The 14,317-nt window shown below is 39.7% G+C and overlaps 1 protein-coding gene across 1 annotated transcript in view; it reads right to left on the reverse strand.

Moving 5' to 3' along the window:
* The window catches only part of CCDC112 (coiled-coil domain containing 112), a 37,402-nt gene that overhangs the window by 19,270 nt on the left and 3,815 nt on the right, over positions 1 to 14,317 (reverse strand). The window contains 2 exon segments of the mRNA XM_021084645.1: positions 109 to 230; positions 11,898 to 12,134. Of these exon segments, the coding sequence (XP_020940304.1) occupies positions 109 to 230; positions 11,898 to 12,014 (239 nt within the window). The 5' untranslated portion in view covers positions 12,015 to 12,134.

Here is a 14,317-nt window from a genome sequence, read left to right on the forward strand (position 1 = left end):
GAATTTCTTAACTTATTGTGGGACTGGATAGGGTGGCTTGGAAGTAACTTTATATTGCTCGTTAAAATGGCTAGTAATGTTACGTGAAGGTAATGTTCTTATACTTACTGATTTTTAAGTCTTTCTGCTGTGCGTATGAATTCTGCTTTCTTAGTCCGACTAACTTTCTGCTTCCAGTTCTGAAGATGAAAAGGTCGAATTCCAGCTGAAGTACCAAAATTGCTATCATGCTAAATAGAAAATAAAAATAAATTTACCCTCAATAATAGTAATGGCCAGAGATAAAAGTGAAATTTTTTCAGAGATAAAACCTCAATAATGGAGATCCTCGAAGGATAATTTTGGGGCCAATCTTTTTTAATTTTTAAGAACACAGTTTGTGGAAGGAGGGATATCTATCATGAAATGCTAAATTAGTAAGAAATGTGAAGTTTTCAGGGTTTTTAGAAAAAGATCTAAATCTTTCATTCAGTCAGTCGTTTAGCAATATGTATTGAACACTTGTGATGTGACCAGTGAAGGAACAGACACTAGGGAAACAATGATGGCCCATGGTAATATGGCCCCTGATATATTCCAGTGAGGGAAACAGACTAAAAAAAAGAAAGAGTAAATAAGGAATACATTTTAAAAACCCAACTACATTAAGTGCCATTAAAGAAACAAACAGTGCTGGAGCTCCCTTCATTGCTCAGTGGTTAACGAGCCCAACTAGGATCCATGAGGATGAGGGTTCGATCCCTGGCCTCGCTCAGCAGGCTAAGGATCCGGCATTGATGTAAGCTGAAGAGTAGGTCGCAGACACAGCTTGGATCCAGTATTGCTGTGGCTGTGGTGTAGGCCAGCAGCTGCAGGTCCGATTTGACCCCTAGCCTGGGAACCTCCATATGCCTCGGCTTCGGCCATCAAAAGTGAAAGAAAAGAAAAGAAAGAAAAGAAAGGGAAGGGAAGGGAAGGAAGGAAGGGAGAGGAAGAAAGAAAGAAAGAAAGAAAGAAAGAAAGAAAGAAAGAAAGAAAGAAAGAAAGAAAGGAAGGAAGGAAGGAAGGAAGAAAAAGAAGAGAAAGAGAGAGAGAGAGAAAGAGAGAAAGAAGAAGGGAGGGGACAGGAGGGGAGGGGAGGAAGGAAGAAAGGAAGAAAGAAACAGTGCTGTGATGAAAGTAAGAGGGCAAAGGGTTGTTTTTTCAGTTAGAATGGCCCTGGAAGGTCTATTTGAGGCGATGACGTTTAAGGAAGAATACGCTGGCCATGCCAAAAGCTGTAGGGAAAGGTGTGCCAGGCAGAAAGATTGAAATGTACAGCAGGAAAAACCTTGGCTAGTTCAAGCAGAGACAGGACAACTGTGATATGAGATTAGTAAAGTGCTGAGCTTGGCAGGAGATGAGAGTAGAAAGGTAGGCACATGGCGTATCACACCAGCATTTCAAGTTACTGGGGGCATCTGGATTTTACTGAAGGGTTATGAGCAGGACAATGCCACCATACACCAAAGAAAATCTTTCCAGCTATTTTTTGGAGAATAAATTAGTGGGAGGTGGGAGACGAAGTAAGGCAAGACTGGAAGCAGGAAAATCAATGTGGCAGGTGATGCAGCGACACAGACAAGGAACAACGGGACTCAGGACTACTGGGGTCATGGTGGAGATTAAAAGTAAGAAGAGTAGGAGTTCCCGTCGTGGCGCAGTGGTTAACGAATCCGACTAGAAACCATGAGGTTGCGGGTTCGGTCCCTGCCCTTGTTCAGTGGGTTGACAATCCGGCGTTGCCGTGAGCTGTGGTGTAGGTTGCAGACGCGGCTCGGATCCCGCGTTGCTGTGGCTCTGGCGTAGGCCAGGGGCTACAGCTCCGATTAGACCCCTAGCCTGGGAACCTCCATATGCCGCAGGAGCAGTCCAAGAAATAGCAAAAGACAAAAAAAAAAAAAAAAAAAAAAAAAAAAAAGTAAATGTATCTTGGAGACATAACCAAGAGGAATTGCTGACAGCCTGGATGTAGGAGATGAAGAAAAGAGGAAGCAAGAATTAAGTAAAGAATTTAGGGAATATTTTGGGAATATGTGAGATATAATTCACGTAACATGAAATGTATACATAAAGTTTATAATTCAATAGTTTATAGCATACTTACAAAGTCATGCAGCCATCAACACTATCTAGTTCCAGAATACTTTCAGCATACCAAAAAGAAACCCCAAACTCATTAAGCAGCTGCTTCCCGATCCCTCTCCCACCCCTCAGCCCCTGGCAACCACTAATTTGACTCCACGGATTTGCCTGTTCTGGACAATTAATATAAATGGGATCAAACAATATGCATCTCTTTTTATCCGGCTTCTTTCACTTAGTATAATGTTTTTAAGATTCATCCATGTTGTATCATGAATCTGTCCACAGCTTTTTATGGTCAAGAAATATTCCACAACATGGATGTACCACACTTTGCTTAATCACTCATCAGTTGATGGATAATTAGGTTCCTTTCACTATTTGGTCAATATGAATAATGCTACTAAGAAATTCATGTACAAGTTTTAGTATGAATACATGTTTCCAATTTTCTTGAGTATACACCCAGCAGCACCATTTCTGGATCATAAGCTAACTCCTTTTTACTTTCCCATTAAAAAATTTTGTCTTTATTGTTAAGCTGGAAACATTCTTTTTTTTTTTGTCTTTTGCCATTTGTTGGGCCACTCCTGCAGCCTATGGAGGTTCCCAGGCTAGGGGTCTAATCGGAGCTGTAGCCCCCGGCCTACGCCAGAGCAACAGCAATGCGGGATCCGAGCCATGTCTGCAACCTACACCACAGCTCATGGCAACGCCGGATCGTTAACCTACTGAGCAAGGGCAGGGATCGAACCCGCAACCTCATGGTTTCTAGTCAGATTCGTTAACTACTGCACCATGACGGGAACTCCTGGAAACATTCTTATAAATCCTTTATCAGATAGATGATTTGCAAATATTTTCCCCAAATCTGAGTTGTCTTTTCACTTTCCTGATAATGTCCTTTGAAGCACAAAAGTTTTGAACTTTTTAAAGAACTGCCAAAGTGTTTCCCACAGTAGCTACATCATTTTATTTTCCTACCAGCATTGTACAGGGGTTTCAGTTTCCTCACATCCTCCCCAACACTTGAGATTGTCTGTCTTTTTTTATTACAGTCATCCTAATGGGTGTGAAGTGGTATCTCACAGTGGTTTTGATGAGTCCATAATGATTAATGATGCTAAGCATCAATTCATGTACTTGTTGGCCACTTCTTTGGAGGAATGTTTACTTATATCCTACTTTTAAAATTAGTTTTCTAAAAAAAAATTTAGTTATAAGAGTTATTTACATAATTTTAGATATATTATCAGTATATGACTTGAAAATATTTTCTTCCATTTTCTGTTTTTTTCACCTTCCTGATAACATCCTTTGAAGCAAAAGAGCTTTAAATTTGAATGGAGGCTAATTTATCTATTTAATCTTTGGTTGCCTCTGCATTAGGTGTCATACAGAAAAAACTATTACCGAATCAAAGGTCATGGAGATTAACATCTAAGTTTTCTTCTAAGAGCTTTATAGTTTTGTCTCTTAAATTTAGGTCTCTAATCCATTTTGAGTTAATTTTTATATATGGAGTGTGGTAGAAATCCATCTTCATGCTTTTGAAAGTGGACATCCAGTTGTCCCAACATCATCTGTTGAAAAGACTATTCTTTCCTTATCAAAGTATATTAACACCCTTGTTGAAAATCAATAACAGTAATTGGAGCAAATTATTTAATACTTTTAAGTCTCAACTTTACTTTTAGAATAAAAATATTGTAGTAGATAATTCCAAGCTCCCATCAAATTCAAAGTCCTTAGATTTTTAAATTTGAGGCATATACTACAAAGCTACAGTCATCAAAACAGTACAGTACTGCACAAAAACAGAAATATAGATCAATGGAACAGGACAGAAAGCCATAAATAATTCCATGAAACTATGGTCAACTGCTCTATGACAAAGGAGGCAAGAATATACAGTGGAGAAAAGACCATCTCTTCAATAAGTAGTATTGGGAAAACTGGACTGCTGCATGTAAAAGAATGAAATTAGAACACTCTCTAACACCATGCACAAAAATAAACTCAAAATGGATTAAGGACCTAAATATAAAACTGGACACTATAAAACTCTTAGAGGAAAACATAAGCTGAACACTCTCTGACATAAATGGCAGCAATATCTTCTCAGATCTACCTCCTAGAGTAATGGCAATACAAACAAAAATTAAATTAAATTTTAATTTTAATTTAATTAAATTTAAAAATTTTTACACAGGAAAGGAAGCCACAAACAAAACAAAAAGACAAACCAAAGAATGGGAGAAAACATTTGCAAATGAAATGACTGAAAAGGGATTAATCTCCAAAATTTATAAATACCTCCTGCAGCTCAATATCAAAAAAACAAACAACCCCATCGAAAAATGGGCAGAAGATCTAAACAGACATTTCTTCAAAGAAGACATACAGATGGCCAAAATACACATGAAAAGGTATTCAACATCACTAATTATCAGAGAAGTGCAAATCAAAATTACTATGAGGTACTGCCTTACGCTAGCCAGAATGGCCATCATCAAAAGGTCTATAAACAATAAATACTGGAGAATGTGTGGAAAAAAGGGAACCCTCCTACAGTGTTGGTGGGAATGTAAATTGGTACAGCCACTATGGAAAACAGTATGTAGATTCCTCAAAAAATTAAAAATAGAAGTACCATATGATCCAGCAATCCCACTCCTGGGCATCTATCCAGAGAAAACCATGACTCAGAAAGATACATGTACCCCAATGTTCACTGCAGCACTATATACAATACCCAAGATATGGAAGCAACCTAAATGTCCATTAACAGAGGAGTGGATAAACAAGATGTGGTGCATATATACAATGGGATATTAGCCATAAAAAAGAATGAAACCATGGCATTTGCAGCAACATGGATGGATCTAGACAGTGACAGACAAACATCATGCTATCACTTACATGTGGAATCTAATTAAAGGATACAAATGAACTTATTTGCAGAACAGAAACAGACTCACAGACTTTCAAAGACTTATGGTTACCAAAGGGGACAACTGGGGAAGGGATGGGAAGGATGGGTGGGCTCAGGTTTAGGGATGGAAATGTTCTAAATTTAGGTTGAGATGATAGTTGTACAAATATAAATATAGTAAAATTAATTGAATTAATTAAAAAAAGAGATACAATTGACATACAGCATTATATTAGTTTCAGATATACAATGTAATGAGTCAATATTTGTGCACATTGTAAAATGCACACCACAGTAAGTTTAGTTAGCATCCATTACCAGAGTTACAAATTGTTTTTCTTGAGATCAGAACTTTTAAGACCTATTCTGTAAGCAACTACTATTAACTACAGTCACCACGTTATACATTATATCCCCAGGACTTAACTTATTTTATAACTGTGTGTACCTTTTACTACCTTTACCCATTTTGCCCACCCTAGCCCCTGCCTCTGACAACCACTAACCTAGTCTCCGTACCTAGTTTAATTTTTAAGATTCCACATTTAAGTGAGATCATATGGTTTTTGTCTTTCTTTGTCTGATTTATTTCACTTAGCATAATGCCCTCAAGGTCCATCCATGTTTTCATAAATGGCAAGATTTCCTTCCTTTTACACCTGAATAGTATTTCAGTGTTGTGTGGTGTGTGTGTGTGTGTGTGTGTATCTGTGTATGTATCACATTTTCTTTATCCATTAATCATCAGTGGACACTTAGATTGCTCCCATATTTTGGCTATCATAAACACTGGTATAATGAATATGGGGGCGCATATACCATTTCAAGTAAGTGTTTTCATTTCCTTCAGATAAATACTCAGAAGTGGAATTGCTGGATCCTATGACAGTTTCATTTTTAAATTTTCTAAGGAACTCCCCTACTATTTTCCACAGAGGCTGAACCAATTTATATTCCTACCAAGAGTGCACAAGGGTTCACTTTTCTCCAGTCTTATCAACACTTATTTCTTGTCTCTTTGGTAATAGGCATTCTAAAAAGTGTGAAGTCATATCACGGATTTGATTTGCATTTCCCTGATAATTAATGATGATATGCATCTTTTCATGTACCTGTTGGTCATCTGTGTGTCTTCTTGGGAAAACTGTCTACTCAGTTCCTTTGCCCATTTTCAATCTGAATGGTTTAATCTGATGGGGTTTTTTTTTGTTTTGTTTTGCTTTGTTTTTTTGGCTACTGAGTTGTATAAGACTGCATTTTGGATATTAACTCCTATCATATACATGATTTACATATATTTTTTTCCCCATTCATTAGGTTGTCTTTTCATTTTGTTGATGTTTCCTTTGCTGTGCTGTAGCTTTTTGGTTTGATGTAATTTTCTTCATTTTTAGATAATCATTTTGCTCGCCACAGAATTTCTGGTTGACAGTCCTTTTCTTTCAACATTTTACTATGTTGTCCCATGCCTTTGGAATCCAAGGTTTCTGTTGAGAAATCAGCTGGTAATCTGATTAAAAACCTTAAAAGATTTTTTGTCTTAGTTTTTTCTTTTTCAATCTGACATGTCTAGATATGGATCTTTTCGAGTTTATTCTACTTGGAGTTTACTGAGTTTCAACAACATGCAGATTAATATTTCAGCCATTGTTTCTTTCCCCCTTTTTCTCTCTCCTCTCCTTCTGGGACTCTAATTAGGTGTGATACTTGATGGTGTCTCATAGGTCTCTAAGGCTCTGTTCATTTTTTTTTTCATTCTTTTTTTCTTTTTGTTCTGAACTGACTTATCTTCACTTTGGTGATTCTTTCTTCAGCCAGTTCATATCCAGTGTTGAGTCCTTCTAGTCAATTTTTCATTGAGTTCTTATATTTTTAACTCCAGAATTTCTACTTGATTCATTATAATTTTTCTTTTTACAGGTATTTTCTACTTTTTGTGAGACATTATTCTCATACTTTCTTTAAAGATGGTTTCCTTTAGCCTTTTGAACCTATTTAAAGTAGATAATTTCATGTCTTTGTCTATTATGTCCAACATCTGGTAATCCTAAGGGAAAGTTTCTCTGTACTGCTCTTTAAAAAAAAAAAATTCTTCTGTGTGTGGACCATACTTTCTTTGGATAATTCATAATTTGTTTGTCAAAACTCAACACTTGAAATAATATAATGTGGCAACTCTGAAAATGAGATTCTTTACCCTCCCCAAGATTTGTAGTTGTTGCTATATAGTTATTTTTCTGAATTAATTTGTTTAAGTCTATATTATTTGTTTGTGTGCCACTGAAATCTCTTGCTTTTTTAGCTTAGCTGCCAGTGAATGATTTGTTGGTCAGAGATTTTCTCAGATGTCTTAAACCAGTAAGTCTTCCAGACTTTGCTGAGGAGGTCTGTATGCATGCTGAGAATGTCATCAGTACTTGGGCAAGTGTACAACTCTACCTTAGCCTTCACTTCCTGCTTGGATAGAGATTGAAGCTCAGCCAAATGTGAGACCTCAGGCTTTCCTAGGCCTTCTATGATGCATTTGTTTCCTATTGCTACTGTAACAAATTTACCAAAAACCAGTTTACCACAAACTTAAAGGTTTAAACAACTCAATTATTCTCTTACAGTTCTGGAGGTCAGGTCTAAAATTAAGATGTTGACAAGATTGTGTTCTTTCTGGAGGTTCAGAGGAGAACTTTTTTTTTTAACCACTGTTCAGGTTTTAGAGGCTACCTTTATTCCATAGCTCAGGGCCCCTTCCTCAAATCATGTCTTCTTCTTGCTTCCATTATTACATCTCCTACTACAGGTTCCAATCTTCCCACTTCCCTCTTACAAGGACCTCTGTGAATATACTGGCCCACCCAGATAATCCAGCATATGCTCCCCATCTCAAGATCCTCAATTTTAATCACATCTGTGAAGTTCCTTCTATCATGAACCACCACATAATCACAGGTGTTGGGGATCAGGATGTGACTACTCTTGTGGGGAGGGGAATTCTTCACTCTACCACACTTGGACATACACACAGCCCTATTCATATGTGTGATCTGCTAGAAGAAATACATTTTGAGTAATAATTTAAAGTCAGAAAAAGAATGTGGTTATTACTGAAGGACCACTCCAGGCAGCCAAATGACATAAAATATAAGTCATCACAGGAAGGCCACTAGAAACAAAACAAACAGAAGATACGACCCTGTTCTGGTACAAAATCAGGACATAAGCTAGTGTGATACTGCTAGAGATACTTCAAGAAGAGCATAATTCAACTGCTGAAATGATCAGAGGGAAATCACATGTGAGGAGAATCTATAGATTTGTAGTCTTTGGCCTTGAAGGGGAATTATGAACAAATAATACACAAATGAGGGGAATTATGAACGAATAATATATAAACACTAAAATGTACAGATAAGGACATGATTACTTTTTAATGAGTAAGAAATTTATCATATTCTGCACCCTATGGAGGTTGTAAAATAAAATACAATATAAAAGTTATAGAACTTCAAAGATAATTATTCCAAAATAATATATGTAACTGCTATGGTTTGAATTATTTCCCTCAAAATTCATGTTGTGCCCCTGACCTTCTCCATGACTAGATTTGGTGTGTGTGTGCATGCAGGGGGGTGTTAGAGAATTAAAGTTAAATGACATTATAAGGAAAGCATCCTAATGCAATAGGACTGATGTCCTTTTAAGTGGAAGAGACACAATGAGAACTCTCTCTCTCCGCATGTGCACAGATAAAAGGCCATGTGAGGACACAGCAAGAAGGTGGCTGTCTACAAGCCATAAACCAACCCTGACAGTACTTTGACCTTGGACTTACTTTCGAGCCTCCAAAAGTGTAACAAAAAAATTCTGTTGTTTAAGTAACCCAGTCTGTAGTGGTTTGTTATGGAAGACCTAAGGGCTAATACAGGAACTTTAGATATTTTGGCAGGCATCTCTAATATCAAGAGGTTGTCATGAGGAAAATTATCTCTTCTCAGGAAAACATTAATTGGTTTTACTGTTAAGAATCAATAGGAGTACTCATTCATGAAATCCTAGGACAAATATTCAAGATCAGTGCTAGGCTGTAGAATTTATTATAGTGTGTGTGTGTGTGTGTGTGTGTGTGTGTGTGTATTATGTTGTGGGGAGTACCAAGATGGATAACTTACAAAGTCCTCAAAAATCACAATATGGTACAGCAGAGATTCTAATTCCTTTTTGTAAAACCCAAACACCCTTGAGAAATTCTACCTCATTATTATTATTATTATTTGTCTTTTTAAGGCTGCACCCACAGCACATGGAGGTTCCCAGGCTAGGGGCTGAATTGGAGCAGAAGCTGCTGGCCTATGCCACAGCCACAATAGATCAGAGCCGTGTCTGAGACCTACACCACAGCTCACGGCAAAGCTGGATTCTTAACCTGCTGAGCAAGGCCAGGGATCAAACCTATGTCCTTATGGATGCCAGTCAGGTTCATTTCTGCTAAGCCATGATAGGAACTCCTTTTTTTTTTTTTTTTCCCCTACCTCATTATTGTTGCAAGGATGAGAGTCTGCTTTCCCTAAACTGGTGGCAGGGTATAAAGCCAAGTATCTCAACCTTACCATTACTGATACTTTGGACCAGATAATTTTTTGTTGTTGGGGGCTGTCTTTTGGCCGGTACCCACTAGATGCTAGCAGCACACACAACCTTTCCCACAGCCCTGCTGCATCTGGGACAACCAAAACTGTCTCCAGACATTGCTAAATGTTAGGAACTGATACAACAGTTAAAACAGCTCCACAGGTTATTCTCATCCAACACCAAGGAAGGCAAACCTCTGAGAATCACTGTAATGAATAAGAGGGTGTATCAACAACATAAGGCAACTTGTGAGTAATGCAAACCAGGAGGTAAAACATGGTTATAAGAATTTAGGGAATAAGTGATTTTCAACTAACATAAGCCAGGAAGGTTTCATGGAGAAAGCCAGCAAGAAGGCTAAAACACTAGGGTCATGTATTTAAAAAAAATATATTTAAAACATTTAAAAAATGTTTTATATATCATGTATTTTTCTTTTTTTTTTTTTTTGCCTTTTTGTCTTTTTTTAGGGCTGCACCTGTGGCATATGGAAGTCCCCAGGCTAGGGGTCGAATTGGAGCTGTAGCTACACCACAGCCACAGCAACATGGGATCCAAGCCTCATCTGTGACTTACACCACAGCTCACTGCAACACCGGATCCTTAACCCACTGAGCAAGGCCAGGAATCAAACCCGCATTCTCATGGATACTAGTCCAGTTTGTTAATCACTGAACCACGACGGGAACTCCTATTACATATTTTCCATATTTTATAGTTTTCCTGAAACATGTGGGCTTGAGTTAGAATAACAAAAAGAATTATAGGTGTGTGCGAGAATTTGTCTGAGGTGGAATTTCTTGAATTTATATACATAAAGACTGTATTTCCTTAGAGGAAGAAAAAGATGGAACCTGTCATCCTCAGCTCACAACAGCCTGCCGTCAGGTTTGCACTAGGATACAAATATTTAGTGAGCATCTACTGTATTTCTGAACTAAATAGGCACAGTCTTGGTGGTGAGAATACAAAAGTGAATAAAATTTCGAGAAGTTTTTTTCCTTCAAAGAAGGCAGCATTTATATTCCCAGATAGGGTGGAAAAAGATTTTTCCAATAGGTATAAAATATGTAATATATCACATGGTAATAAGTGCCATGGAGCAAAACAAAACCAGAAAAGACAACAGGGTGTGCCAGGTAAGGGGATTTCATTTGGGGAGGTCATGGAAAGAATCAATGAGCTGATGGCATTTGAACAAATATATCTGAAGGCAGTGATGGTGCTGGCCATGCGACCATGAGGAAAGAGCATTCCAAACAGAGGGCATAGCAACTGCAAAGCTCATGAGATAAGAGAGTGTTTGGCATGTCTGAGGGACCACGAGGAGGTGAGTATGGCTAGAGGTGACTCAGAGCAGAGGACTGGGGAGGTGATAGGTGGTGGGGGCAGCTTCCTGACTCTGTAGACCATAGTAAAAATGTCTGCTTTACTCTAATGGACCCAGACAAGTGTCATTACTGGACTGACATAAGAGAGGAAGAAGAGAAATCAACTAGGAAAGTGTTTCTGCTAGGGGAGAAATGATAGCGTGAACAAGAGTTGTAGTACTTGAGGTCATGAGAAGAGTGGGATTCTAGACTTATTCTTAAGGCAGAACAGATAGGAATTGCTGGGGTTTGGGTGTGGACTGTGGGAAAATGAGAGGAGGCAAGATCTTTGACCTGAGCAGCCTGATCCAACAATTCTTCATGAAGGATCTTCAGGTCCTCCCTGCGGAAAAGGGGTCCTAAGAAGATCTTTGGTAATACACTTGCCTCAGACCACCCCATATTTGATTCCTCCATGTGTTCTCGGCGCTGTTACAATAACTGAGCAGCCACCACTGGGCATCAAATCTCCCTTCAAACAAGCACGGTACGAGGGGCTTCCTAGACATAATGTCCCTAGCTCAGGAAGATGCATATTATCAGATTCAATGTTTAGAGAAGAAATTGAATCACTGGAGAGGATAAGTATGTTCTTATCACAGGCTAAGCAGCAGCAGAGCCAGGGTTTCCGCCCAAGTCTTCTTCCACTCCAAAACCACAAGGGAGATGGCTCCGTTAAAGCAGTTAAATGCACAAGCGAACAAAGCGCAACGGTGGCGGGTGCCAGGCCCTGAGCAAAGGGAGGCTAACACCGTGCCTCCCCGTCTCCGGGGCCGCGCTGCAGAAAACACCTGTTTAGCCCGGGGCCCTGTCCCGCCTCCGGGGCCTCTGGGCCCCTGGGGCCCACGCCCGCCTCCCCGATTTACCTGTTGCGGCACCGAGGCGGCTCCCACGCCGGTCCCTGCGGCTGCTCCCGCCCCCGCCACAGCCCCGGCTACGGCTGTGGCCGCCGCCGCCACCACCACCGTCGTCAAGGCGGCCATCTTTCCACGCCGAGCCGCCCGGTCCCGTGCGGCCCCCCAGGTCTGAGTGGGTTCGGGCGAGGGGAGACGCTGGCTCCGTGCACGGTTCCCAGGGCGGCGAGACCTCGGGGATACACAGCCCTGCCGAGATGCGGGGCGGGGCTGAGGGCGGGGCGGGCGGGGCTGAGGGCAGGGCGGAGCTGGGCCCCGGTACAGGGGGGGCGGGGTCGGGATCAGGGCGGGGCCGGAGGGGGGCCGGCGTGCTGGTGGGGTGGTGGCTTGTATTACAGTGCACTTACCACCTCTTCTTTGGCAAAATCTTTCTTCCCCTGTCCCCTAACCACCAAGAAAATTCATTGCTTTTCACTGTTATACCTAAATTTTTTCGTGTCAAATATAGACATAAGGTATATATATATAGAATATCTATATATCCATATATATCTATATATCCATATATAGACTTTACATAATAGAACTTCTTTCTAGGTTTCTACTAAGTGCTGGTGAAACTGAATCGAAATGAGAAAAACCTTATTGATGAGCTTGAACAATAAATAAATTTCACATTTTCAAAGAAACAAAACAGAGCATGTCCCACACCATCAGATATCAAACGCAAGACTTTCACAGTTGCACTTCTAGGACTTGGCCACTGAGAAAAGAGATACCAAAGAAACAGTGCTGGGAAGTTGCAAAAAGCCAGAGATGACTCCTCCAGCCAAGACATGGGCAACGTGTCACATTTCAGCTCGTTTTTTGGATGCACTGCATTTTCTTCCTTTAAAGGAATGGATAAAGCCATTCATTGATCAATATCCAGCTGCTACTCTATGTCAGCTCTTAGGAATTCACTGTTGAATAAGATACACACAAGGTTTCTTCTCTCCAAACTTCTGGTAGAGAATTCAAACAAGTAAACAAATAGGGTATTTATCCAATACTTAACTTTGTGCCAGCACTATTCTAAATAATCTAGTGAAATAAATACTAATTAGCTTCATTTTACAGATCAAGTTAAGTAACACAAGACCATACAGCTAGGAACTGGGATACAAGCCTGGGGGCCTAACTCCAGAGATCTTCCTTGTAAGCATGTTAAACAGACAGATAAATGCTTCTGAGGCCTAGGAAAAGACTGGCGCTAAAGATATGAATTTTGGTCTTCCTCTGCATGTAGAAAATATCTTAAAACACTGAATGAGCTCACCGAGGGAGAGTATAAGTTGAAATCTGAGAAGTGAGTCTTAGTTAGAGCCCTCCAACACAGGTGACAGAGAAGTGGAAGAAAGTGTTTCAAGAAGGAGAGAATGATCAACTCTTTGGATGAGAGACTTGAAAAGAGAGACTTGATAGCCACATTTGACAATGGGGAGACCACCGGACACCCTGACAAGAGCAGTGTCCATGGGGTGGCAAGACCAAACCCTGTGAGGGGGTTGGAGAGATAATGAAGGTAAGGAGAAGAAATGATGTCTTTAGACAACTAATTTTGATAGTTTTGTGATGCAAGTGATCAGTGAAATGAGGTGGTAGGCTAAAGATGTGTGATTAAAGAAGATGTGTGGTCTCTGGTGCCTGTGTGTTGTTTCAAGTTGGGGACTGATGGAGAGCATGTATGCCCTGGAGTACAGGACACAAATGGGAAGTCTGGTCTTTGAGAAGGGCATCCACTCGTTCAGACTGGAGGGTTGCCCACAAGTCAGTTGGTAGATTTGGAGAGAGAAGATGTGCTTCTTTCCCTTCCACGTGCACTAGGAGGAAGGTAGCTAGGGGTATTGAGAAGGTAAAATCCCTCTAATTTATGTACTGACCTTTCACCCCAAATGAGGTCTGTTGCCACAGCACTGCCTGAGTTCTTGTAACTGTCTAGAATAACCTGGTACCCTCAAGACAAAATAGTCAATCAGTAACTTGAACTGAGTGGTCTCTGCCAGAGACAACACTGGGCTAGATACTATAAGAGACTATAGTAACTATATGCACGATGCTTTGTTTATGATTTTTAATGTTTTATTAGGATAGAAAATTGTAAAAAGTAGTAAGAATTTCATAAACAGAAAATTAGAACAGGCCTTTGCAATATGCAGATTAGGCAGCTGCCTGCATCATCATTTGTGGGCCCTTTCTATAGCCAGAGCTACAAAATATATTTTCATTGTATAATTTCATGTCTTATATTTTGTACCAATTCTAACTTAACATCAGAGATTTTCCCTTCCTTAACTTCTTTTATATTTGTATTTCTTTTCTCTTAAACACTGAAAATATTAGTTCCTTAGAATATTAACTTATTTATTTACTTGGTCTTGCAACAATGATGC

Source organism: Sus scrofa, chromosome 2 (genome assembly GCF_000003025.6).
Source record: "Sus scrofa isolate TJ Tabasco breed Duroc chromosome 2, Sscrofa11.1, whole genome shotgun sequence".
Lineage (NCBI taxonomy): Eukaryota > Metazoa > Chordata > Mammalia > Artiodactyla > Suidae > Sus > Sus scrofa.